This window comes from Argiope bruennichi, chromosome 10 (assembly GCF_947563725.1).
Source record: "Argiope bruennichi chromosome 10, qqArgBrue1.1, whole genome shotgun sequence".
Taxonomy (NCBI): domain Eukaryota; kingdom Metazoa; phylum Arthropoda; class Arachnida; order Araneae; family Araneidae; genus Argiope; species Argiope bruennichi.
This window is the reverse complement of record NC_079160.1, coordinates 53,289,741-53,314,680: the sequence shown is the minus strand read 5'-3', so window position 1 is coordinate 53,314,680 and position 24,940 is coordinate 53,289,741. Positions and strand designations below refer to the sequence as shown.

The 24,940-nt window shown below is 28.5% G+C and overlaps 1 protein-coding gene across 1 annotated transcript; it reads left to right on the top strand.

Annotated features, from left to right (window-relative positions):
- Positions 1 to 502: 502 nt before the first annotated feature.
- On the top strand, positions 503 to 23,358 carry LOC129987534 (zinc finger protein 91-like). The gene is made up of 5 exons (XM_056095503.1): positions 503 to 698; positions 1,404 to 1,464; positions 10,881 to 12,344; positions 19,444 to 19,496; positions 21,144 to 23,358. The coding sequence occupies exons 3-5, from the start codon at positions 11,178 to 11,180 to the stop codon at positions 22,378 to 22,380; spliced, it is 2,457 nt and encodes an 818-aa protein (XP_055951478.1). The 5' UTR covers positions 503 to 698; positions 1,404 to 1,464; positions 10,881 to 11,177; the 3' UTR covers positions 22,381 to 23,358.
- Positions 23,359 to 24,940: the final 1,582 nt, after the last annotated feature.

Sequence of the window (24,940 nt, the reverse complement as noted above, 5' to 3'; positions counted from 1 at the left end):
TATTTTTCAATAATAAAATACTTTAATTCCTAATTAATGTATTTCTCTTTAATAAAATACTTTGATAACTGACTTACATATTGTAAAATTACTAAACTTATTAGGTCGAAAATTTTATTGGTAAAATAACAGTTACAAGATGTCAATGCGCTTAGAAGTTCTCTCTTTGTTGTCTAATTTAAACAATCTAATTTCCAAACAGTTACGATAGCGATAACGTTGTCAGGACAATGGCACATAATTATCCCGATGGTACAACTATAGAGAAGGTTGTTGCTTGTATATTTGCCATTGTCCCATTGTGATCAGATGATTTTCTGAGGTAGGCGTGGCCTTCTATTGCGCGCAATAGTTGGCTTCGTATGAAATTTCTCCTCAACAGTGTTCATTTTTTCGCCATGGTTGCCAAAAACTCCCCAAAATTCTGTCATTTGTGAAACGTCGGAATTACTACATTTGGCAAGAAATCGCGAAAAATAAATTCAATTTTGACAACCGCAACTTCAGGTTTTGTCGATGTTATCGATTTTGTTTACTCTTCACGTTGATATTTCGTTTACTTAAAATGGTGATAACGCCGGTATAGTAAATTTATTGCATGGTAATTTTATTAATTTTAATAATCTGCTATGCCTTCAGCATAGTCAACTCTGAAAATACCGAGAGAAAGACATCTAAATTCTTTGAAATTGATTCAGGTGTGATTCAAGTGTAAAATAACAAATATATTTTGTTATTCGATTATATCTTAGATAAATATTGATTTCTTGAAAATTAATATTTGTCAAAGTTAGAAACTAAAAAATTATTTATTACTAAGGTGTTAAAAACAACATTTTTATTTCGTTTATTACTAAGGTTTTAAAAATTACATTTTTATTTCTAAAAAATATTTTAAGTTAAATTAATTATTTGTTTTTAAGTTCACACATGTTATAGGTAAAGTCTGTAGTATAACCAATACTGTATGCTTTATTTAGGTCGATTTTGTATCATGCAGCTTTGTCAAATTCTCACCTACTAATTAATTCCAAATTGTATAGTCAATTCTCTTAGTGCTTCATGTTTCATGGATATTTATTACTATCTTGTTAATATGTTTTGTATGATTAAAAACATATTTTAAACAAAATGTTCCTATTTTCTTTCAAATTCTTAAATTGGTGAAATTTCCATAATTTAAAGGCTTTGATTGTTTAGAATGCATTTGAATTCTTATTATTTAATAATGCTATTATAAGCTTAAAAAAAACACATTGAAATTAAGTCTTATTGATTTAATGAATAATTATTCAAAATTCTTTTAACTAAATTTTATTGATTTGTAAAAATTTTAAAAAAAATGTTACTTTTAAAATGACTGTCTCTGGTTTTCATTCAAATTTTTTTTTTTTTTATTACAGAAGTTTGAAGAGAATATTTAGAAAATGAGAAAAAGAAATTTATATTTTTCAATTTGCACAGGTATTTTTCTTGTTTTTCTGATTTTACAAATGAATATAAGTGAAATGTTATATATAAGTGACTCTTTAACTCCTAATTGATATTTGATAAAAACAGAAATTATTATTCTAAAATTTTATGTGAAAGCAAGGCTAATCATTTTATATCATACTGTTATATTATTTATTGTCTTAGAGAATAAATGAGGAAATAATAACAATAGTAACTGATTTGAATTGCAGCTACTAATTGCTTCTAAAAGAAGTTTTCTTTTAAAATTCCTGAATTTTTTTCACTCTTTTTTTTTTCTGTTAGTATATGAAGTGATAAAATGCATGGTTTAATTATTATGCATATTAAAATTTATTATCTCAAAGAATGCTGCAAGTAAATAATTGAAATCTTATCAAATGGGTATTTAAATAGCAACAGTATTATTAATGAATTTTCACCCGTTTTTTTATTTTTATTTATATTTTGGCTTTTACAGTTTGTGTACTACTTCAGAGTTGATATACAATTAAACATTATTTAAATCCTAATATACATGTATATTTGAATAGAACTGGATAATTAAACAAATATGTATGTACAGTAAAGATTTGTATAAATATTAATTTTATTATTAACATGTTTATTTTTTTAATATTATGCAGATGTATATATATATATATATTTAATTATTTTACTGCAGTTTTAATTACAGCGTTTGCAGTTAAAATGATTAATTTCTGTATTTGTGTATTTCTTTTTAAAGTTATCATGGCACAAATTTGAGTATTTTGGGCTTTAATAACCTATGAGATGTCAGTAAAGTATGTCCAAGTGAAAATTGGATTTTGGTTTTAATAGTATCCCACATGGTAGGACATTTGAGATTTGGCTGTGTATTTAAAGATTAAGTTCTCACAGTGGTAAAATGACTAGGTCAAGAAAAGTGTAATGTCCAGGATGCCCACTTTATGTGAGCTTTCAAGACAAGACGTCAATATATTTACGTAATTTTTGGAAATAAACATATCATGATGAAGCAAAAACATATGTCCCAGAGGCCATCTATTTATATTAAAACATTAATTAAGATTGAGGCCAAAAAAAAAAACTATAGGTTTGGATGCTTGTTACCGTTATTATTTGAGTGGTTGCCATTACTTTGGGAACAACTAATAATGTTTCTGTCATAAATTCTTTTAAACAAACTTGATGTACATACATTAATTCCAATTTTTGTTGATAGAAGATATCAGTGGAAAATATTTACTATGGAATGTGTATGCCTTTTAGATACCACAAAAAGCTGTTTTTCTTGGTGTGATAATTTTTATAATGACAATTCTTATATTCTATTGCAGTCAGTCTGTTTGTGATTTATCTAGTCATAGTTCATCTATCATTAAAATCACTATAATAATTTATAGGTATGTTTTATACTATGTTTCTCCTTACATATATGTAAATGATATAGTTACTATCTTTATGTTTTAAATTATGGACAAGTTTTATAGTTTTTTTCTGCTCTAAAGCTAAGGAAACAAATATTTGTTAAATCACAGATTTGAAAACCAGCATTTTCTTTTGGAATATATATTAGTATCATAATTTTGAATGAACTTGATGAAAATGACCACTGCATCAACACAGAATAATTAGTTATTCACAACAGACAACCTTCTTTTTAAATATTGAAAACTGCCTTATTTGTTATAATTTTGAAGAAAAATTAATTTAGCTTAATAATTTAATAAACGTATCCACATGACACCACAGTTGTTCAGAACCACAATGCATTTAACACCAGACATTACAGTTTCTATGACTTAATAACAAGAAATGTTTACTTATTCATTTAAAGGAAATTGGTGTATATGAAACATTGAAGATAATTTTTTCAGCAAAGCTATCTCATCATCTCACTTCCACAAATATATAAATATGCATGTAAATAAAGTTTGTGATGTTTGATACAAAGCAATTTGTTGGCTGAAGAACTTGTTAACCATTTTAGTTTTATGCAAAGAATAAGCAGTAAGTTTTAATACATGTAATGCAGGAGTTTCTCTGCAGCAATATTAATAGATACTATTACAGACACATGCAAGAAAAGAAGCTGTATATTTAAGTGAAGCCCTTAACTGTCAACACTTTTACTAATCTATAGAAAATAGAAACCATACTTTTGTGAGATATGTAATAAAATTTTTATCTTAATTTAGATACACATTTATTTGCTTATAAACAATAGAAACCATACATTTGTAATGTACAATAAAGTTTTTTACTTTTAGGGAGGCAATTACTAAAGCATACAAAAGAGAAACCATATGTCTGTGAGATGTGTAGTAGAACTTTTTCTGTACAGGGAAAATTGAGGACATATTTGCTTTTCATGCAAAACAGAAACTGAAAACAGTACCAAACATAAACAAAACCAAACGATACATCTCTATCAAACAATTGTATATAGTCCCATCATCAAATATTATCAACCTTAGGGGTTTTTTTGAGGTTTGAGGGGGGAGGGACGCCATGACTCCTCCTCCTCCTGTAACCTCTCTTGATTACTATATATCTATATCTAAATAATTTTTTTTATTAATTTAATTTTTTAAAAAAATTCTGAAGTATTTTGCCAATTGAATGTGATGCAAGATGAAACAAGCCTATGAATTAAGATTAATCTTAATCATAAATTATTAACCAAAATTTTCTTCAAAAAATAGTTTTCAATAAACACCACATACAAACTTTTCATTTAGTAAAGATTTTTTATGCACATTAATTTTGGTTTCTCTGTATTAAAAAGTAGCCTTTTTTTTTTTTTTTTTTTTTTTTTGTAAAGATCCCAACCAATACATTTTAAGTATCTGAGCCAAAGAGTCTAAGATTTCTTCTCCTGATATTATTATTCTAAAATTTTATTCAAAAAACGCTATTATGAATCTAGAAACCCCATGTTTCTTTCACAACGAATTATATGTAGTCAGATTCTTAAGGGGCAGGGGGGGGTGTCAAATAATTGTTAACATTGTATTAAATTTTTAATTGTTTTTAATCTAGATTTCTTTCATAATAATTCATAGAGTTTTAAATAGGATTGAAATCTGAAATCTTATTGATTGAATGGCTTAGAAATATATGTGTTTCACTTTTTCTGGATGGTTATCAAATAAGAGAAAACCACAAATGAATACAAGAATCTTTTTTAATATGGCGTTGGACCATCTTTGGCATGTAATACAGCCTGGATTTGCCGGATTGAATCATACAAATGCTTAATAATGTTTTGAGAAATATTGTACCAATCTTCTTGGGGATATTGTGAAGGTTCTGAGGTGAAGTATTGAGCTCGCAAATGGACCATTCAGTTCAAGTATTGAAAATAGAAATTAATATTTAAATAAAGAATGTCCCAAAATTGACACTAGTTTTGAATTTGCCACCATTGGTGCAGTAAAGTGTTGGCAACTGTATTAAAAAAAAAAAAAAAAAAAAAAAAAAAAAAACATTTGTCAGCTGATAGTTTAGGGTTAGTAAAAGTGGTGCGTTACACGATAAAACAACGTGTTTTCGTTTTTCAACAATATTTCTAAAATAATGAAAATCTGGCAGTCACAGATCGAAAATGTGAGAATTGGCCCCCTAGATCGCGTGATTTAATATCATTGGGTTCCTTTTTATGGTGTTATTTAAAGGCAAAGAACTATGACAACAAGCCCACAAGCACGAATGCATTGAAGGAGGAAATTCGACGTTACATCATCGAAATTCAGCCACATGTATGCAAAATTGTCGGGGAACATTTCGACAAAAGAATGCATATGTGCCAGCAAATTCATGGTGGTCATTTGTCTTATGTGTTATTCCATACATAACCCTATCCTGTTTACTTTACGAATCAATAAAAATATAACAATTTAAAGGAAAAAATGGTAATTATTTGATTCAAATCTTGCGTCAACACATTATTGTATCGTGTAACGCTCCATTTTTACTAACCCTAAGCTATCAGCTGCCAAATGGTTTTCTTTTTAATAAGGTTGCCAACACTTAAAGGTGGCAAATTTAAATCTTGTGCTACTTTCGAGACATCCTTTAGAACGATAATTCAAATTGACCCCTCATCGTAATAAGCAACTTTATTTTGAAAGTTTTATTCCTACTTAGAAGTTACATTTGAAAAGTGGTTATCAACTTCTAACTTCTACTGATTATTTTTAAATACTTGTGGCTTCTAATAGTTAAAAAAAAAAAAACTCTTACCGCCGGATTCTCTTCTATCCTCTTCAACCAATTACCATAGTTCCTATCTTCAAAATTAGAGGTGAATGAAATACAGGGTGTTTATAAAGTCCCGGACCCATTTTGATGTTTAATAACTCATAAAATAATGAAAATATAAACAAACTTATGGCATTTATTGATGGCATAACTCATATATTTTCCTTTTCAGGTTTGAATATTTTTACTTTTGTAAATATCGTCTACGCGTGTGGTTAATTTCAGATAATTTCATTTTCCAGTCTAAATATCTGTACTTTTCTGAATATTGTCTGCTTATTAATTGCATTTTTCTCCCTTTTGTTTTTGGTAACTATTGGAATGTTATGTTTACTTTTGATGTGTTTGTTCTATGTAGTACTTTTATATGTGATGTTTTATTCGAGCGGATATTAAGGAGAATGCATACACCACAAGAGAAAGCACAGATTTTATGGTAGTTCATAGAAACGAAATCGATAGTGCAAGCACAGAGAAATTTCAGAAGAATTTACCAAAAAGATCCTCCATCCAAAAACAGCATCTTGAGGTGGAAAAAGAATTTTCTAGAAATTGGAAGTATCGCAGATAAGAAACGTTCCGGACGTCCTTGCACAAGTGATTTTGATGTTGAGCGTGTCAGAGAGACATTTTTACACAATCCTAGAATATCTGTGAGATCAGCGGCAACAGAATTGGATATGCCAATTTAGACGGTGTACAAGGTTATTAAGAAAAAATTAAGACTGCATGCATACAAAGTTCAAATTGTTCAAGTTTTGAAACCGAACGATAGGCCTAGGAGGATGGCTTTTGCAACAGATATGCTAAGGAGGATAGAAGATGCTGCTGATTTTCTGCAGCGCATAATGTTCTCCGATGAAGCATCCTTTCATGTTTCTGGCATTGTTAATCGCCATAATGTGCGCATATGGGGATCTGAAAGCCCCATGAATACCGTGAGGCACAAAGGGATTCCCCAAAGGTTAATGTGTGGTGCGGACTAATGCACGACCGAGTCATTGGGCCTTTCTTTTTTACAGAAAAGACGGTCTCATCAGTCGTATACTTAGACATGTTGGAAAACTTCGTATTTCCACAACTAGAAGAGCTTCAGCCACATATCTTTTTGCAACAAGATGATGCGCCACCTCATTGGGGTACCATCGTTCGTACTTCTTTGAATGACCATTTTCCAGGAAGATGAATTGGGAGAGGAGGTCCAATTCCTTGGCCACCCAGATCACCTGACATAACGCCGCTGGACTTTTTCCTTTGGGGGTTTGTAAAAGACAACGTTTTCAGGAGAAGAGTGTCGAACATTGATGACCTAAAAGGCAGAATTACAACCTCAATAGGCTCTGTGGATGCCGACATGCTTGCCACTACCTGGCGTGAAATTGACTATCGACTTGATATTCTCCGTGCGACGAAGGGGGCACACGTGGAAGTTCATTGACAAGGGTCATGAAACTTTTTGAGTCTATTTAACCATTTATGTTATAAATTTTAATCTATCTTTATTATTTTATGAGTTATTAAACATCAAAATGGGTCCGGGACTAAATAAACACCCTGTATTATTTTCTTTATATATCAGAGACCCTTAGTCTTCTGGATAGCATTACATTCCAATCTCTAATAAACTGATTGATTCAGTGGTGATATCCTTGTAAGAATTAAATAATTTTTCAATTATAGAAAGTGATTTGGTTTGAATGTCGATTGCAATTTGAGTCATTGTATTTCTAAATGATAATTTTTTAATAGATTTTGAATTGTCCATATTACCAATAAGGCCTTGCTGGGTAGCAAAAATAGACATTTTACATAACATAACATAATATTACTCAGCTGGCTTAAATTCATTTATTGTACTCTCTCCAAAACTTCATCGCATACTTTCTAACAAAGATGTTATTCCCCCATCCCTACCTTGCATCTAAACATGGATATTGCCAAAATTGTGAATATCATAACACCGCATACTTTCTAACAAAGATGTTATTCCCCCATCCCTACCTTACATCTAAACATGGATATTGCCAAAGTTGTGAATACCATAACACCGCATACTTTCTAACAAAGATGCTATTCCTCCATCCCTACCTTGCATCTAAACATGGATATTGCCAAAGTTGTGAATATCATAACACCGCATACTTTCTAACAAAGATGTTATTCCCCCATCCCTACTAGGGATTGCTATACCGGGATACCGAATACCGGTATTTTTAGCCATTTGTACAATTTTGTAATACCGGTATTCACAAGTTTAAATACCGGTTTTTCGGTATTTACTAGAAATTTTTAAAATTGTCTCCACTATATGTTCAGGTATCGCGAACATAGCAATATAGTATAAGTTTTTGTTTTTATGTCTCTCTAACTAGCTAATTAATAGCTTAATTAATTGCTTAAATCTAAATTAGCGAAACATGGATTATCCCTGAAAGAAAATATTGTATCCATAACGACTGATGAAGCAACAATTATGAAAAAAATTGGAAAGTTGATTGGTGCAAATCAGCAGTTGTGCTATGCACATGGAATTCAATTAGGAGTAATAGATGTATTATACCAAAAATATACAGAACAGAAGAATCCAAATACTGTGGATATAGAAACTTCGAATTCCAACTTTAAAAAGAGTAAGAGTGAGAATGATATTGACAATGAAGATAATGACAATGTAATTGTTGAAGAAGATATTGCTAATGAGGATGAAATATTAACCTATCAAGAATTGCTTCTTATAATTTATAAAGTTCAAAAAATTGTTAAGATATTTAAACGTTCCCCTATAAAAAAGATATATTACTAAAATATATACTAACAGAAAATAAAACAGAATATATGTTAATATTAGATTCTAAAACACGTTGGAACAGTTTACTCCTAATGATAAAACGATTTTTGAAACTGAGAAATCCAATCCAAAAAGCAATAATCGACTTAAACCTGTAAATTAATTTTTCAGATAGTGAATTCAACTTAATATCCAAAACTATATCAGCTCTACTTCTAATAAAACTGGCTGTTGAGGCATTATGTCGGAGAGATTCTAATTTATTAACAGCTAATGCAACAATAAATTTCATGTTGCAGTCACTGAAAGAACAGCACACAACACTAGCTGAAGAATTATATATTACATTGAAAAATCGCACAGAAGAAAGGCATACCGAAATAGAAAATAGTCTATGGTATTTACATAATTCTAATGATTTTAAAAATGAAAATGAAAAGAAGAAAAGAAAATAACCAATTCAAATCTGATTAAGTTTCTAAGTAAGTAAAGTTTCTTAAATTTTTTTTTCCGACAAATCTATTCACATTCAAAATTCGGTTCAATTATTTAAGATTATGATTCACTACTGTCGATAGTGAAAAGGAATTGTCTCTTAAACAAAAATTAGAATTAGCGATAAATAAAAAAAATTTCAACGAACCAAAATACAATACAGAAATTAGTTATATACAAAACCATCCGACAAGAAATCGATTTATTTGAAGATGAGGGATTTAGAGGTAAATACTTAGAAAAAGTATGTCGCACATTGCTAACAGTACCACCAACTAACGTAGATGCCGAAAGAGCGTTTTCGACAGCTTGTAATTTTTACACAAAATTACTTTTCAGGCTTAATGACAGTACAATTGATGCATTATGTTTTTTAAGATCACATTTCAAAAATTTGTAATAGTACCACAGACTGAATAGTGATATTTACACTTTTTTTGTGATTTGAATAAATAAGATGTTTCTTTACTTTTTTGTGATTATATACTGTTATAATTTATAAGTTACAAATTATTTTTTGTGATATTTACACTCTTTAACAAAACTGGCAAATAAAAAAAGAAACACCTGTGTTTTATTTTTTTCCAAAATTTCTAATACCGGTATTAAAACCGGTATCCCGGTATTAAAATTTAAAAAATACCGAATACCGGTATTGAAATTTTGGTCCGGTATTGCAATCCCTAATCGCTACCTTGCATCTAAACATGGATATTGCCAAAGTTGTGAATATCATAACACCGCATACTTTCTAACAAAGATGTTATTCCCCCATCCCTACCTTTCATCTAAACATGGATATTGCCAAAGTTGTGAATATCATAATGACCAGATTTTTATTTTCATAATCCTGTATTATATATAGTAAAGAAAACCGATATTTGTGAATTGATGGCATTAAACACTGACCGGTCAATGCACAAGTTCTACAAAATCGAATATGTATTTTGTACACCTTTGTCCGTCCGACTGAAATTAAAATCTTAGATAAAATTGAGAGAATTGTTATCACATGATCCCATTCATTTACTTAAATATTGTGTTTTTGAGTGATAGTATTTACATGCGAGAAATTTCTGACCGTCGGTCAATCGTTTTACAGATTTGATACCAAATTTAATCGGTTCTAAATTTAGATGCTAAACCTATGTACCAAATTTTATCAGCTTATCTCTTTGCGTTTAATAGTTAGCATGTTCACTTGTACTTGGAGAGCCAGACAGGCTACTTCTGAATGGATTTCATTCAAAAATTGATATAAATCTACAAATTTGGTACAAAGATCACAAACCAAATTTTATTTTGCAGCTCAAAGTATTTTTTAGCTCTCGTGTTATCAGATAAACAAACAAATTTGTGTTGTTCGAATTCCGGGAGGTCTGAAACAGAAAATCTGGAATTCGAATTTTACATTATTATTATTATTATTATTATTATTATTTTTTTTGTATGCTTAGCGCACAAGAAAGTAAAAGATTATTTGGCTTTTTTATTTTCTAGTATACACACTTTTTAATAATACGCTCAATAATCTACAGCAAACTGATACATATTAGCACGAGAAGAATTTGAGAAGCTCCATTTCATAAAAGAAAAGTGCGAAAAAAATTGAAGCATATTTATTGTTCCTCTTCAAAAATATAACATCAACAATTTATTAAAATAAAAAAAATTCTTGCACAAGAAAAGACTGCTATTATTTAATCTTGGTATTAATGAGATTTGTTCTTAATTATTTCTGTTTATATAAACACACTTTCTGAATTGTGCTTTATCTCGTGACTTCTCAGCTCTTCGTTTGATATTTAATCTTGATATTTTTAAATATAATAAGTGTAAAATAATTGTAAATATTATTTTTTTTTTCTATTTCTAGGCATCGAAGAACGCTAGAACTGGAGGACATTCATTCGTACCATGATTTGGAAATAAGTGTAATTTGTTTAGAAGGTGCCTACTAAGATGAAGGAAAGCATTTTCTTGGAACCAATACGAAAAAGTTACTGTCACTAAGCTTGTACAATAGATAGAAACTTGAAATTTTAAAGCATCATTGAATTTTCTTCTAAAAACTGCACTCATACGATTTGTGCTGTAAATAATTTTCTCAACCACAAAAATTAAAGCTACATTTACGGACACATGTAAAAGAGAGAAACCACTCATTTACAAGATGTGTAGTGACACATATTCCGATCAGAGCAATTCAGAGACACACAAGGAGGTGCATTCTGAAAAGAAACCTTACACTTGCTGGTGTAATAAAGCATTTTCTGAGCTGCAAAATTTAAATACGCATTTATTAACTCATAAGAAAAAGAAACTATATGCTTGCGAGATTTGTGGTAAAAATCTTTCCACACGTCAGGGCCGAAAGATACATCTAATGACGCATACGAATGTAAAACCATACTCCTGCAACATATGTAGCAAAGTGTTTTCTCAGCTGTATCATTTGAAGAGACATTTGCTGATTCATACGAACGAGCAGCCTTACGCCTGCAATTTATGTAGCAAAATGTTTTCCCGACATCATCATTTTAAGACACATTTATTGACTCATGCGAATGTGAAACCGTACGTCTGTGAAAAATGCAATAAGTCGTTTTTCGAAAAAAGCAAATTAACGCGACACATACTGACACACTCGAATGAGAAACCTTATACGTGTGACATATGCAGCAAAACATTTTCTCAGAAATATAATCTAAATGCACATAAGTTGACGCACACTAAAGAGAAACCATACACTTGCAATATTTGTAGCAAGACATTTTCTCGGAAACCACATTTGAAGATGCATTTACGAACGCACACGAAAGAGAAACCATTTGCTTGTGATTTATGTACTAAAGTATTTGCTGTTAGGAATGATTTAAATAGACATTTAATGACCCATTCAGAAGAGAAACCGTACACCTGCGAAAACTGCAGTAAAGCTTTTTATACGCGACGAGAGCTAAAAACTCATTTTTTTATACATATGGATGAAAAACCGTACACTTGCACCTTATGTGATAAAGGATTTTCTATTCTGGGAAAATTAAAGAGACACATACTGGTGCACAATGAGAAACCGTATGGATGCAAGTCGTGCGGTAGAGCATTTATCGATGAAGAACGTTTAAAAACACATTCAATAATTCATACGAAAGAGAAATCATTTGTCTGTGAATTTTGTACTAAAGCATTTGCTTTGAAAACTGCTTTAAAGGCGCATTTATTGACACATTCGGAAGAGAGACCATTTGTGTGCAATGTGTGCAGCAAAGCATTTCCTCGGAGGTATAATTTAAATAGACATGTGCTGACACACACGAAAGAAAAATTGCAAGAAAGTTAAAACTGCATTTATAATTAAAGGTTACCTAGGCAATATGCAAGAGGGGGGGGAAGCACCCATGCCAGGGGCATGCGCAGATAATATATTTTCTCTCACGCAAAATATTGAAACATGTTTACTGGAAAATTCAGAAAAATAATAATAATAAATATTTCTGCGACATTTTGCTGTAAAAATTTTTTTCATTGCATACTGAACCAAAATCGCATACTGGTGGTGTCCTTTGCAGTTTTTAATACAATAAATTTGAAGACGTTCTTAAAGGATAATAGGTGTAAATCTCCTAAAAAAAAGAATGAAGAACGAACTATGTTCAGACTGAGATACCATCATTATATCTTCTGTAAAACTGCTAAATTTGAGCATTCACATTTAATGGAATGAACTTTTTAAAAAATTTTATCTTTATTTCATTTTTGTTATTTCTTGTTTGTGAACATAAAATTTTATTATTTTTCGATTCCCGATAGATTGGAGTTCTGCAGTTTTGTACATTTCTGTGTTTCTGATGAGAATAAAATATTTAGATTTTTTTTTTTAGAATCAGTCAATCAATAAATTTAAAATACATTTCGATTCCATATGAATATACCATTTGTTTGTGAATTTGTAAAAAAAATTAACAAGGCTCTGTAGTATTTATAATTATTCAGTTAAATAAAAAACATTAAAGACAAAAGGTAAAAATAATTTTTTAATAAACACTGCTGTTACATATATACTCAAAAGAAAAAAAATATAATCAAAACATAAATATAAAACAATAGAGCGCCGAAAAAGTATATTAAATAAATTAAGGCACTGTATGATGTATGAATAAAATAACACATCAGTAGTCAAAATATGTTTTATGTAAATCATAAATTTATTCTATTGCATATATCACAAAATACTAATTTTAAAAATATTACGTATACTAGCCATCTTTGGCGACCAGCTGGTTCGCCAATCTTAATGCTCGTTAAAATTTTAATAAGTGAATACTTTATGTAATTCCTACTTACTTAACGTTATTTTCTCTTATTTATAAGAATATTTATGAACCAAATATCTCCTGCGGTAATATTGTGTATCAGTATGAATATCTGGTAGTCGAGAGTCATAACGGATAAATAAAGAAATATATATTATTTATATTCGCAAAGATAATAAAATAAAAATTATTAACCTAAAATAACATTCATTAACACATTAAAATATCCCGAACGTGAAACTAAATTGACTATCTTGTGTTAGAAAAAAGAGTTTCATAATATGCACTACCTAGGGACGCAAAATATCTAAATCCGCCACCGCTTGTATGTTATGTTAAAGTAATCATTTTATTCCAATTCGATCGAATGTTCTCTGAATATTCTAGGAAACACCTTCAGGTTTTTGTTAGAAATTTCTGCTACCCTTACAAACGGGCGAGTGGTTGATTGTTTTGATCTTAATTCAAAATGCTATAAGTAAGAAAAATTTAATTACTGCATTTTAATTAATCTTTAAAATATCATATTCGGCAAGTTTACTAGTATAATAATAATAGGGAAATATAAAGCAAAGTTAAAATTCAGTAGATCTAGTGCAAAGATAAAATTTCTGCCAAATCTTCTATCATTTTATTGGAAATTCCATCAATTCACCCGCTTTCTAATTTTAATGCATGCAATTAAGGGATTGAGAAAACAGAGGAGAGGCAGTATTTGTACATTTAGAAATAGATGCGTTTCGAAAGAATCTGACAGATTTTCTAAAATTTCCCTTGGTATCTAAATATATTATATAATTATGTGTTGATTGAATCCAAAGGATTTCAATAAATTTGTTTACAAGGGTGTTAACTTTCCTTTTCGAATGAGTGTTTGAAGATCAGCAACGTATCATCTTTAGGGTTTAAATGAACTAATTTGTCAACAAAGCTAATTTGTGCAGATCTTTGATCGCATTTTAAATTTATTTTTTAAATTCATTTATTGTTTTGATTTATTTTTGACTAACTTACTTAATAGACTTTTATTGATTTTTCTCTTAAAGACTGAATTTTTAGGTTTTAGGAATATTTTCCTGGTAAATTTTCTTTTTATGGTTAATTGTTAGATTTTAGTTTTCCCCAAAATTGGATAAGATTTAATTGAAGGAATTTTATAAATTATTTTTTTTCATTAACGACATTGAATTCAAAATGTAAGACGAGTTTATCTAATTTAGTCGGTGTGTTAAAATTTGCAATATGATTCTCTCTAACTTTTACCAAGAACTATTTAAATGTTTCATATTTCAGATGCTCTGCCGTGTTGCTGCGCCATTTTAAAGATTTGGTACACCATTTAAACTAATGAACAACAGCGCGGAGAGCGCAATAACATATTAATACACGTATTAGCACAAGATAGTGCAATCCGATAACTCAGGATTGCTGTTTAGTCTTCCGAATGCCAAACAATATCGTGAAGCTATCAATAACAACGTTCTTAGGGATTTTGTACTGACACAGAAAGGGAACAATTTAATTTTTCTTAATGCATTTAGAAGAATATATTTCAAATATAAATATAATTTTACTACAATGTGATCTGAAGTAAATTCAAGATGTAATTTTGTTTCGTAGAGTACAAAGAGATCTACAATATCCAGATCAATTACGATTGTAATGAAATTTTCAAAATAAGTTGGAGTATTTGGTATTTATTTTCAAGTACATCTTGTAAGGCAAGTGACAAGTATCTTGGAGGAGTTACTAGTAGAGTCCAAATAAGGTTAAAAAAATATTTGACCGCTTGTTATATCGTGCGTAATATTACTGATAAAGAAGCCCGATTCATTCTTTTGCTGAAATTATTGAACAACAAATTCATAAAATAATCAGATTTTATCTGTTTAATCCTGAAAACGGGAATTCATTGATACTTCAATGAATTTTTTAAACCTTCCGTTAATGTTTTAGGGAACATTTTTTTCAACCAAAGACTTTGTTAATTAATTTATTTTTTTTAAAAAGACACCTCGAGCAATTCATATAGACTAAAAAAGTTTTTTTTTTTTAAATGCACTGTGCGACTAGAAGGGATAAACTTTCACAAAACGCAGGGGAGCATTACACGATTGAATCGAAAATTGAAGGAAGTGGTTATTAATTCATTTTTCTCTTAGCTTTACAGAATCATTGGAAACATCACATCATTCAAAATGATATTATTCACTCGAAAATGTTCGAAATTGGGGAAATTGAAATTAAGAATTAACACTGGTGTATCATTTTTCATATTTGTGGTTTTATTATTACTTCGACTTTCTATGAAAAGTGTTCAAATGAATAGGTATGAAACATTATAAAAATCACACCGGTTCAAATTTGAATGTGCTCCTTTGGAATAACGGATCACAACACTTCGAAAGCCAATGGCAAAATGCAGGAGAGAAGCATGTAGTGATCATTTCGGTCAAATTGATGCAGCAATGCATCTCAGGACATCATGGGGGAATTCCTCGAGCACAGAAGAATTATTAATAGTCGCATCTATGTAAGTCCATCAAGAGAAAATGGCCTGGGCTATTCACGGAGAGAGTGTATCTGCTCCATGATAACTCTCGTTCACATGTCTCCAATGTCAAACAAAATGGGTTGCCCAGTTTCAAATGCGAAGTTTAAGCATCCACCTACAGCCCGGATATGTTGCCCTGCGACTTCCATCTGTTTGGTCCATTGAAATATCGTCTCAAAGAGAAGAACTTCAACTCGGACGATGAACTGAAGGACACAGAGGAGAACGTCCGGAAATTCTGGGAATAGGGAATACTATGTTTCGTAGAACAAAATGATAGTTTTGCTTCGACCTCTTGTGATTACTAGCGAATAAAGACTTCAATTGAATATACATATATATATATATATACTTTAATCCATACAAACTGATATGGAACTAGACAATTTAATTTTTGTGATAAAATAACGGTCACAGTTGTTAGAAAAGAATTTTAAACTTATATTTATTAGAAGAGTTCATATGATCTCATTAAATTATCGTTTGCTTATTACACAAATCGTTGAATTGAATTGTTTAAATTAAATACACTGTCAGTTAGAACTAAACATATCACAATTTGTTATTAGTTATTTGTCACTTGCAACAGTAAAATGGTATCTAATAAATAACTTTGCTTTTCGAAGCATACAAAAAGTAGAATCTCACAAAATAGTTTCAATGATAAAATGATTATTTCAAAATGAATTATATGCTTCTTTAAATAAAGTTAAACCCATACATTTTTGATTATTATATTACATTATTAACAGATTAACGTAAGTAGGATTAGATTATTGATAATTATGATTGCTAATTATTATAGCTACAAATGAATCTGTTCTAGAATATATTATTATAAATATTTTGTCGCATTTCGTTGCGAAATATAATTAAGAATGAATGAAAAAAAAATCATTGTGTCCATTTTACGAGTATCAGTTCTCTATCCTTAAAATCAGATGCAACCCAGAGTTAAAATTTATGTTGCATTAGTATTTATACTACGAAACAAACAACAACAAAACGAAGAAAACTTCTCTAATTATTAAAATGCTGAAACATCAGCTTCTTAAAAAATGATATTGAGCTACGGAAATTTACTTTTGTGACAAAATAACACTAACAGTTGTTAGAAAATGATTTTAATTAAACTAATATTCACAAGAAGAATTCATACACATATATATATAAATTATGGTTTGAATTTTTAGAAATTGTTGAGAACTGTTTAATATCGAATACGAGGTATCTTTATAAATAACTTTTAAAATTAAAAGTTTGATTGGAATAACTCTCTTGAACATATATTAAAAAATTACACTTGTCATCTTAAAAATCCTGTTTCTCTTCCTTGGATCCGGATATTTCGTCTGAATCTTCGAACACATACGAAAGTGGTAGTTCCTGTTCCTAATTTCTCATGCTTGACTGTCTTGATTGAATGCTATTTTAAAAGAGTATAAAAATAAATGAGGGGCTATTATCTTGTAGCATAAGCTAGTAAAAATATTCTTCAACTTCAAATATTTAGTAAATTTCAATTAATCATTTCAACTTTGTTATTTTAAATGTAGTATTTTTATATTAAAAAAAAGTTTAGAAAGTTTTATAAAATACTTTATGTTTTGTATAAATTTTTATTATTCCATGTAAATGTTTTTTCGTTCAAGATAGAGATGTAACATATTTTTCAGATAAAGGAATTAGTCTTATTTTCCAATTATTACAATATTTCATTTTTTACGTCTGCTTTTTTTAAAAAGTTTTTTTTTTTCAGTATTCTTTTAGAAAAACTATGGCTGACAGTATCTAAAATAAAAAATATGAATTCCTAAGAATTGGAGGTCTAAATTAAAATTACTTGATTAAATTCCTAAGAATTGATAGTGTATGTCTCGAATTTAAAATGAAGAACCAAGTTTAAGCAAAGGTCATGTTTATCAAAGTGAAAATTTAGTATACTTATGAAAAGTTAAAGTATTAAACTGGAGGATAGTGCACATTTCTGCAAAAATATTTTTAATAAATTGCGATATAAAAATGTTTTTTGTATTAAAATTTATCTTACCTTGAGCTTTTTCAGTACTGCTTACAGCCAACTAACTTTCAATTTTTTGAATTAACACTGCTGTTTGTGTTGTGGCAGGATTATAATTTGTTATGAATATTTTTTGTATTGAAAAAGATAGTTAATTGATGCTTTCATTTTCTTTATAGTGGTTTTTCCCCCCTTACTTTATTTTACATTTTCCTATTACAAATATTCATACTAATATTGATATATTTCAAAAAATTTTAGATATAAAATGCATTTTAAGAAGAGTTAAAATGAGTTATGAAATCAAAAAAAATCTTTAAAAATATTGTCTTAACTTTATTTGATACTACTAAAAGTCAAGAATGTTATGTATTAACTTATTTTATCATTTTTTTAGGTAAATTTTTGTCTTATAGAACTGTGAATAAAGTTTACATGAAGTGAGTCAAAAATGCATGAGACTCTTAAAATTATTTGGGGATTTATTCAGGTAAGTTTCTATAACATTTCTTGCATTATGATTTAGTATGTTGAATATCAATAAATATCTGATAGAACTCATTTCTGTAAAGCATAATTTAATATTTATTTGAAATAAATTAAATACATTATTCTAAATTTTTGATATGAAAGCAGTTCTGATTTTATGTCTTACTGTTATTTTATACACTCATTCATAAATAATCATAAATGCATTCTTTCTAAACTTTGGTTTCTGCTGTCAAGACATGATATAGAGAACATTCATATCTATAAAGTTTTCTATTCCATTACTTCTTTCATTTTACAGTTATTTTCATCTTATTGCTTTCAGGTAGAAAAATTAGCTTTTAGAGTGAGAGAATTTGGCTTTTTTGAATACTTGTTCATCTCTTAAATTGTAATAATAACTTATTCAGGAATGACGAAGAAAAAATATGCACATAAATATAAATTACCTGCTTTTTAACTAATTTTGGAAAATGGGAAAAGTCAGTTTTTTTTTTTTTTCATTTTAGTTTATGATGAATTAATTGATTTATGATTTTGAATTTTATTTTAATGGTTGAAAGGTATTTAGTATTTGTAATGAGTATTTCATTTTTTTATATACTATTACTTCACACAGAAACACACTAAATTTATATGTATAGGAGGAATTGGGATATATAATAAATGCAATAAAAATTAATTTTCTTTGTGGAACATAAAATATGCATTGTAGTATGATTAATTGTGTTTTTAGAGAAAATTTATTACAATATTTTTAAAAATTATTTTACTTTTAGCCATTGTAAGATTTCCATTCTTTTTATAACTTAATAATATGACTTCCATTTCTGGAATACATTCTCATTCAATGGCTATAACACTAAAGCTGTAACATATTCCACATATTTTTTTATTTTAAATTGTTATATTTTTAAACAACAGCATTCTGTCAGTATTTTAAAAAACAGTTTCACTTTTGTTATTTGATGGCATAAATTTTTTTATATGCCACTTTTGAAGATCTTGTAATAATACCATTATAAAATTATAGTACATTGTGATTATTTATCTTTTTCAGGTAAATTATTTATCTTTTTCAGGTTTTAATTCTTTAGTAGATGTAAAAGCCAAGTGAGAATTAGTATATGTCTCTTTGTAACCACATACAAATCTAAGTTGTTTTTTTTTTAATTAATGGCTAGCTTAACAATAAAGTTATGGTTTATAAGCAAGGAAAAAAAATATTGTAGTAAAAACAATCTATTATTGGTTTCTGTTGTATGCAATTTAATCTTTTACTTTTGTTTAAATAAATATATATTTTGTATGAAAACTTATGCAATAATTTCCCTACATTACAGGGATGGCCATCTTTGAAAAAAGAAGCTTTGTGAAATTTAAAATTAAATTTTGATATTTCTACATTTTTATTATTTTATTATTTATTGTATAAAAATTATTATTTTTATTATTTATTAAGAACCCAATAAATATTTAAAAGAATGTATTTGACATAGGAAAAAAAGAGGTTAATTTCAGTGTCAGAACTCCCCCCCCCCCTTCCATTAAAATAATCAATTTTGATATTTTTCTAATCTAAGTCTATTGGTTAGTACTTTATAGACAAAAACTTACTTTAAAATCTATGGTATTCTTCTATATTATATTCTCTTATATATATATATATATATTTTTTTATCTTACATTTCATATACAATTTATTGTTGGGAGTAATTCTGAATATATGATTTGTTAAATTTTTGGTGTATCACTTAGATTTGGTTGCCTGTATTTTTTTGGATCAAAGTCACAATTTGAAATATAATTTAATGAAGAAAAGGACCACTGTCTTGGAACCACAAATCTATTTTTTCTACAAGTTAAGGAAGTGAGAAGTTTTATTTTCATTAATTAACTGTCTGGCAATTGGATATATTCATCCTTTAATTATATGCAACTTTGCCAATTAAATCATTTCAGCTTTACAAAATGGGAAATTGAAAGAGATGTGAATTAGTTAGTTTCTTCTGTGTTTTCAAAGTCAAATGATAATTTTACAACAGAAGAAATATTTAAATATTTTCTGAAGCTTAGATTCAGTCAAATGTTAATATGCGTTGTATATTTAAAACATGGATACATCTGAATCAGCTGAATTGAGATTCTTGATATTTTTTTTTCTTTTGCTAGTACTAACTGGATAGTTGAATTAGAAAATTTCCCTTAAAAAAATAAAAGTGTTGTGGACTTCTGATATAAGATGCAATTTTTCTGATATATATGCAGTTTTTACCATAGCAGTCAATTTGTTTATTTTTTAAAAAAATTATTTCAAAATTAGAAATTAAAAAATAGAAAACAGTTTTCTAACAACTATATTTATTGTTCATATGCCTTTTTTGAACTGATTTATGAAATTTTTTCATTTTAAATAAAACCCAAAAGATTTTGTGCTAAAAAAATCTACAGAGTTTTCATAAGCAACTTTGATACTATATCTACAGTATCAAAATATATTTTGTTTTTTTATATTTAATCATATATCAAATTTCTGTGCAACTTAATTCATTGCAAAAAGAATCTATTTATGTGAAAGATGAGCAGTAAAGATTTAATTTGCCAACCAAGCTCACAGTCTTATCAGCTGACTGATGTAGAAGAAGAATCTCTTGTATGTTACATATGTAGCAGAATATTTAATGAGCTGGAAAATTTAAGGAATCATCTTCTGACACATACAAAAGAAAAATCACTGATTCTTGATAAGCATGACAATTAAATTGTCCACCAAGAACATTTAATAATACCTTTATCCAACAATAACAATGAGAAACCACATGTTTGTGAAATGTGTAATGAAGAATTTTTGCAGCAAAGTCATTTAAAGAGACATTTACTGACTCATAAAAAAGTGAAGTTACATGCCTGTGAGGTATGCAGTAAAACCTTTTCTACTCAGGGTCAACTAAAACAACATTTACGGGTGCATACCAAAGAAAAACTGTATATCTGTGAATTCTGTAATAAAGCATTTTGTCAACAAGGAAATTTAAATAAACATTTGCTAACACATACGACAGAAGAGCTTTATGATTGTGAGATATGCGGTAAAGCTTTTTCACAACAAGATTATTTAAAGAAACATTTACGGGTGCATACAAAAGAGAGACCCTTTGCTTGCCAAACATGTAATAAAGCATTTCCTTATCAAGGAACTTTAAAGAGGCATTTATTAACTCATGCAAATGAAAAGCCATATGCATGTGAGGTGTGCAACAAAGGAATTTCTACAAAGACTTCTTTAAGGAGACATTTATTGATGCATAAAATGGAGAAACCATGTATCTGCCCTTTGTGTAGTAAAGCTTTCTATGAGTCATCAGAATTAAAGAAACATTTACGGGTGCATACAAAAGAGAAACCTTATATATGTGAGGTATGTAAGAAAGCTTTCTCACATTTGTCAGATTTAAAGAGACATTTACAGACGCACACAAAAGAAAAACCACATACTTGCGAAATCTGCTGTCAAGCATTTTATCGGCAAGAGCATTTAAGGACACATATGTTGACACATACAAAAGAGAAGTCATATCCCTGTGAAATCTGCAATAAAATGTTTTCTCGTCAGGGACATGTAAAAACACATATGCAGACACATACAAAAGAGAAACCTTATGTCTGTGAAATTTGCAATAAAGGATTATCTCGATTGGAACATTTAAAGACACATATGCGGACACATACTAACGAGAAACCATATTCCTGCAAGTTGTGCAGTAAAGCCTTCATTACGTCTTCAGATTTAAAGAGACATTTATACACTCATTCAAAAGAGAAGCCATTCACATGTGATGTGTGTGGTAAAAGATTTTCTCATCAACATAATTTGAAAACCCATTTGCGGATACATACAAAACAAAAACCTTATGTCTGTGTAATTTGTAATAGAGCATTTTCTCAATTGGGACATTTAAATACACATTTACAAATTCATTCCAGAAAGAAACCGTAGATTTGTGAAGTATTTGATAAAACTCTTGCTTTACATTGAAATTGACTTTTATATTAATGTATACTCACTGCAATGGATATCTACTGTTTCATATGAAATGGAGATTCTATGTTTTATATCTTCTGCAATCAAGTCTTATCTTTATAAAAACATTTAGAGGAATTTCTGCTAACTTATACAAAAGAGAAACTGAATACCTTTGAATTTTGCAGTAAAGCATTTCCTCGGCAGTTCAAAAACTTTTACGATTATAAATGCTTAGGAAACTGAATGTTGCAACATATTTATACAAGTGTTTGCTTTTGAAACTCCATTAAAAAATATTTATTGGCATATCAAAAAGAAATCATACATATGTACCATGCTTTGTGAAAAAATGTTTTTTTTCTTTTTTTTTAATAACAAAAAGATTTAAGGAGAAATTTATTGGCAATTCTGGAATGAAGCTTGTGCCTGTTATTTATATAATAAAATATTTTCACATCAATAACATTTAGTGACATTGTGTCACACATAAACAAAAAAAAAATCTTATGATTGTGATATGTATAGTTAATCTTTCTCACACAACAGATAATTTATTCATTCATAGACAGTAAACATTATGCATTCTTTTTGCCTTTCTTTAGCAAGAAAGGATATCTCAGAGTCTTATTTTAAATGCATAACTAAAGTCATCTCTCAACATAGTACTTCTTCCATTGGTGAATGGTTTGTTGATTTGTAAAGCCAAAAGTAAATATTTTGTAATGTGAATGCAGAATTTTAGGAGTGCATATTAGATATCAAAAACTTAATTAATGAAACATATTTTCATCTCTCTTGGCTTCTATCAGCTAGAACTTTTTGCAATTTCAGAATCTGAAATTACAATCTTCATCTGAAATTTGTTTAATTTTGCACTTTTTAAATAGGTTGTAGGTTTCTTGTTTGAAACCACTACAGATAATTTTAACATCTTGTGAATGAATTGGTTACCTAAACGTTATTTAATTTTTGATTTTGCTTGCATAAATATTTGTTATTTTAAATTTATTCTTTTTCAATTAGATAAAAATTTCTTTTGATTCTGCTGTTGGAGAAGAAATTTTATTTATTGATTGATTTTATGTAAGATCTTGTGAATGAATCATCTACTTAGGATGATTCATTGATTGATATTCACTGTGCACTTGTAAGATTGTTTACTGTTTGCATTGCAATGAAAGTTAATATTTCTGTATATAAGTTTATGTTCTTGTTGCATTATCTATTTATTTTTACTTTTTGATTACAGAATTTAAAATGATTGTATCAAAATATTTACTGTTAATTGTTGAAAGTTTCTCAAATATATAACTAGTTTATGTTATTAAATATGAAATATTTATCCTGTATTGAAATTTCATTTACTTCTTATAGTTTCAAATTGTAGTTACTTTAGTGAAAGAAAAATTGTTATATTTATTTTCAAGAAAAATGTTATTAAACTCTATTTCATATGACATATAAGAGACATAACAAGACCTATTTTTTAGAAATTATTTTTTAGAATTAGATCAAAATCGCAAAATACGAATAAATATTTTAATGTTATTTTATGGAATTCCGAAACTGCATTTTGTAGAATTAAAACAATGCAGTTAGAATAATTTATATCTATGCTTCAATTTAATTACGGATATGAATTTGTATCTGGAATTTTAATCAGCTTAAAACTGAAATGGAAATATATTTTAAGTAGATTGATATTAATTGAAAATGAGCTAATAAATTATTCCAAAATATCTTCTCTTCCAAAAGTAAAAACTTAATGAAAAACTCTTTTTTTGCCCAACAAATTGCCAAAAAAGAAAGGCCAGATTTATCATTGTGAGAAATTTTAAACTCCTGTGACCATATTTAATCATATTTTTCAATAATAAGAAATCTTTAATTGTAATTTTCACTTAAGTGTGCTTTTCATAAAAATCCGTCACCGTTAACACGATAACTCAAATCTAAATAGCGGTAATTGCCTGAAAATTCTTGTATAGATTTCAAATAATATAGACAGTAAAATGAGGAAAAATTTTTGCATTTAGTGAAACACTTTTTTATTTATAGGCGTTTATATAAAATCCAGCTGTAAATATTTGGAAAAAATGCATAATTACAATTTATTTCCCTTTAATTTATTTACATTTCAAAACGTTTCTTAGATTTTGGTATCATTTCATCAATTACTCTCCCTTATAACTTGTGCGAAAAGAAAATTACGTTCGAGACTTTACAATTTGGTGTAAAGTGTTGATCATCTGTGTCAAATTTCATTGAAATTTACTATAAATTTCCCTGTTTTTCAAAAAATATTATATAAAACTTTTTCGTGTTTATAATTGACAAAACATCAAAAAATAATAAAAAAGTTATTTAAAAAAATACAAAATTTTGTTCCGAACGTAGTCGATTACCTTAAACTCTTGTAAAAGGAAGTTTCTGTATGTTTGGTGATGTCCAGACTAATCTATCGTACTTACAGCCATGAAATTTGACACATTGGTGGTCGTAATGGGAATTCCAACCACCCTGTTTGACAACA

Bases quoted from the DNA above. Each gene is read 5' to 3' on its own strand.
- LOC129987534 (XM_056095503.1), top strand. From the start codon at position 11,178: ATGTGTAGTGACACATATTCCGATCAGAGCAATTCAGAGACACACAAG. The intron at 12,345-19,443 runs TAAAACTGCATT...TATCTTTTTCAG, and splicing joins AAGAAAAATTGCAAGAAAGT to GTAAATTATTTATCTTTTTC. The intron at 19,497-21,143 runs GTGAGAATTAGT...GCATGACAATTA, and splicing joins TTAGTAGATGTAAAAGCCAA to AATTGTCCACCAAGAACATT.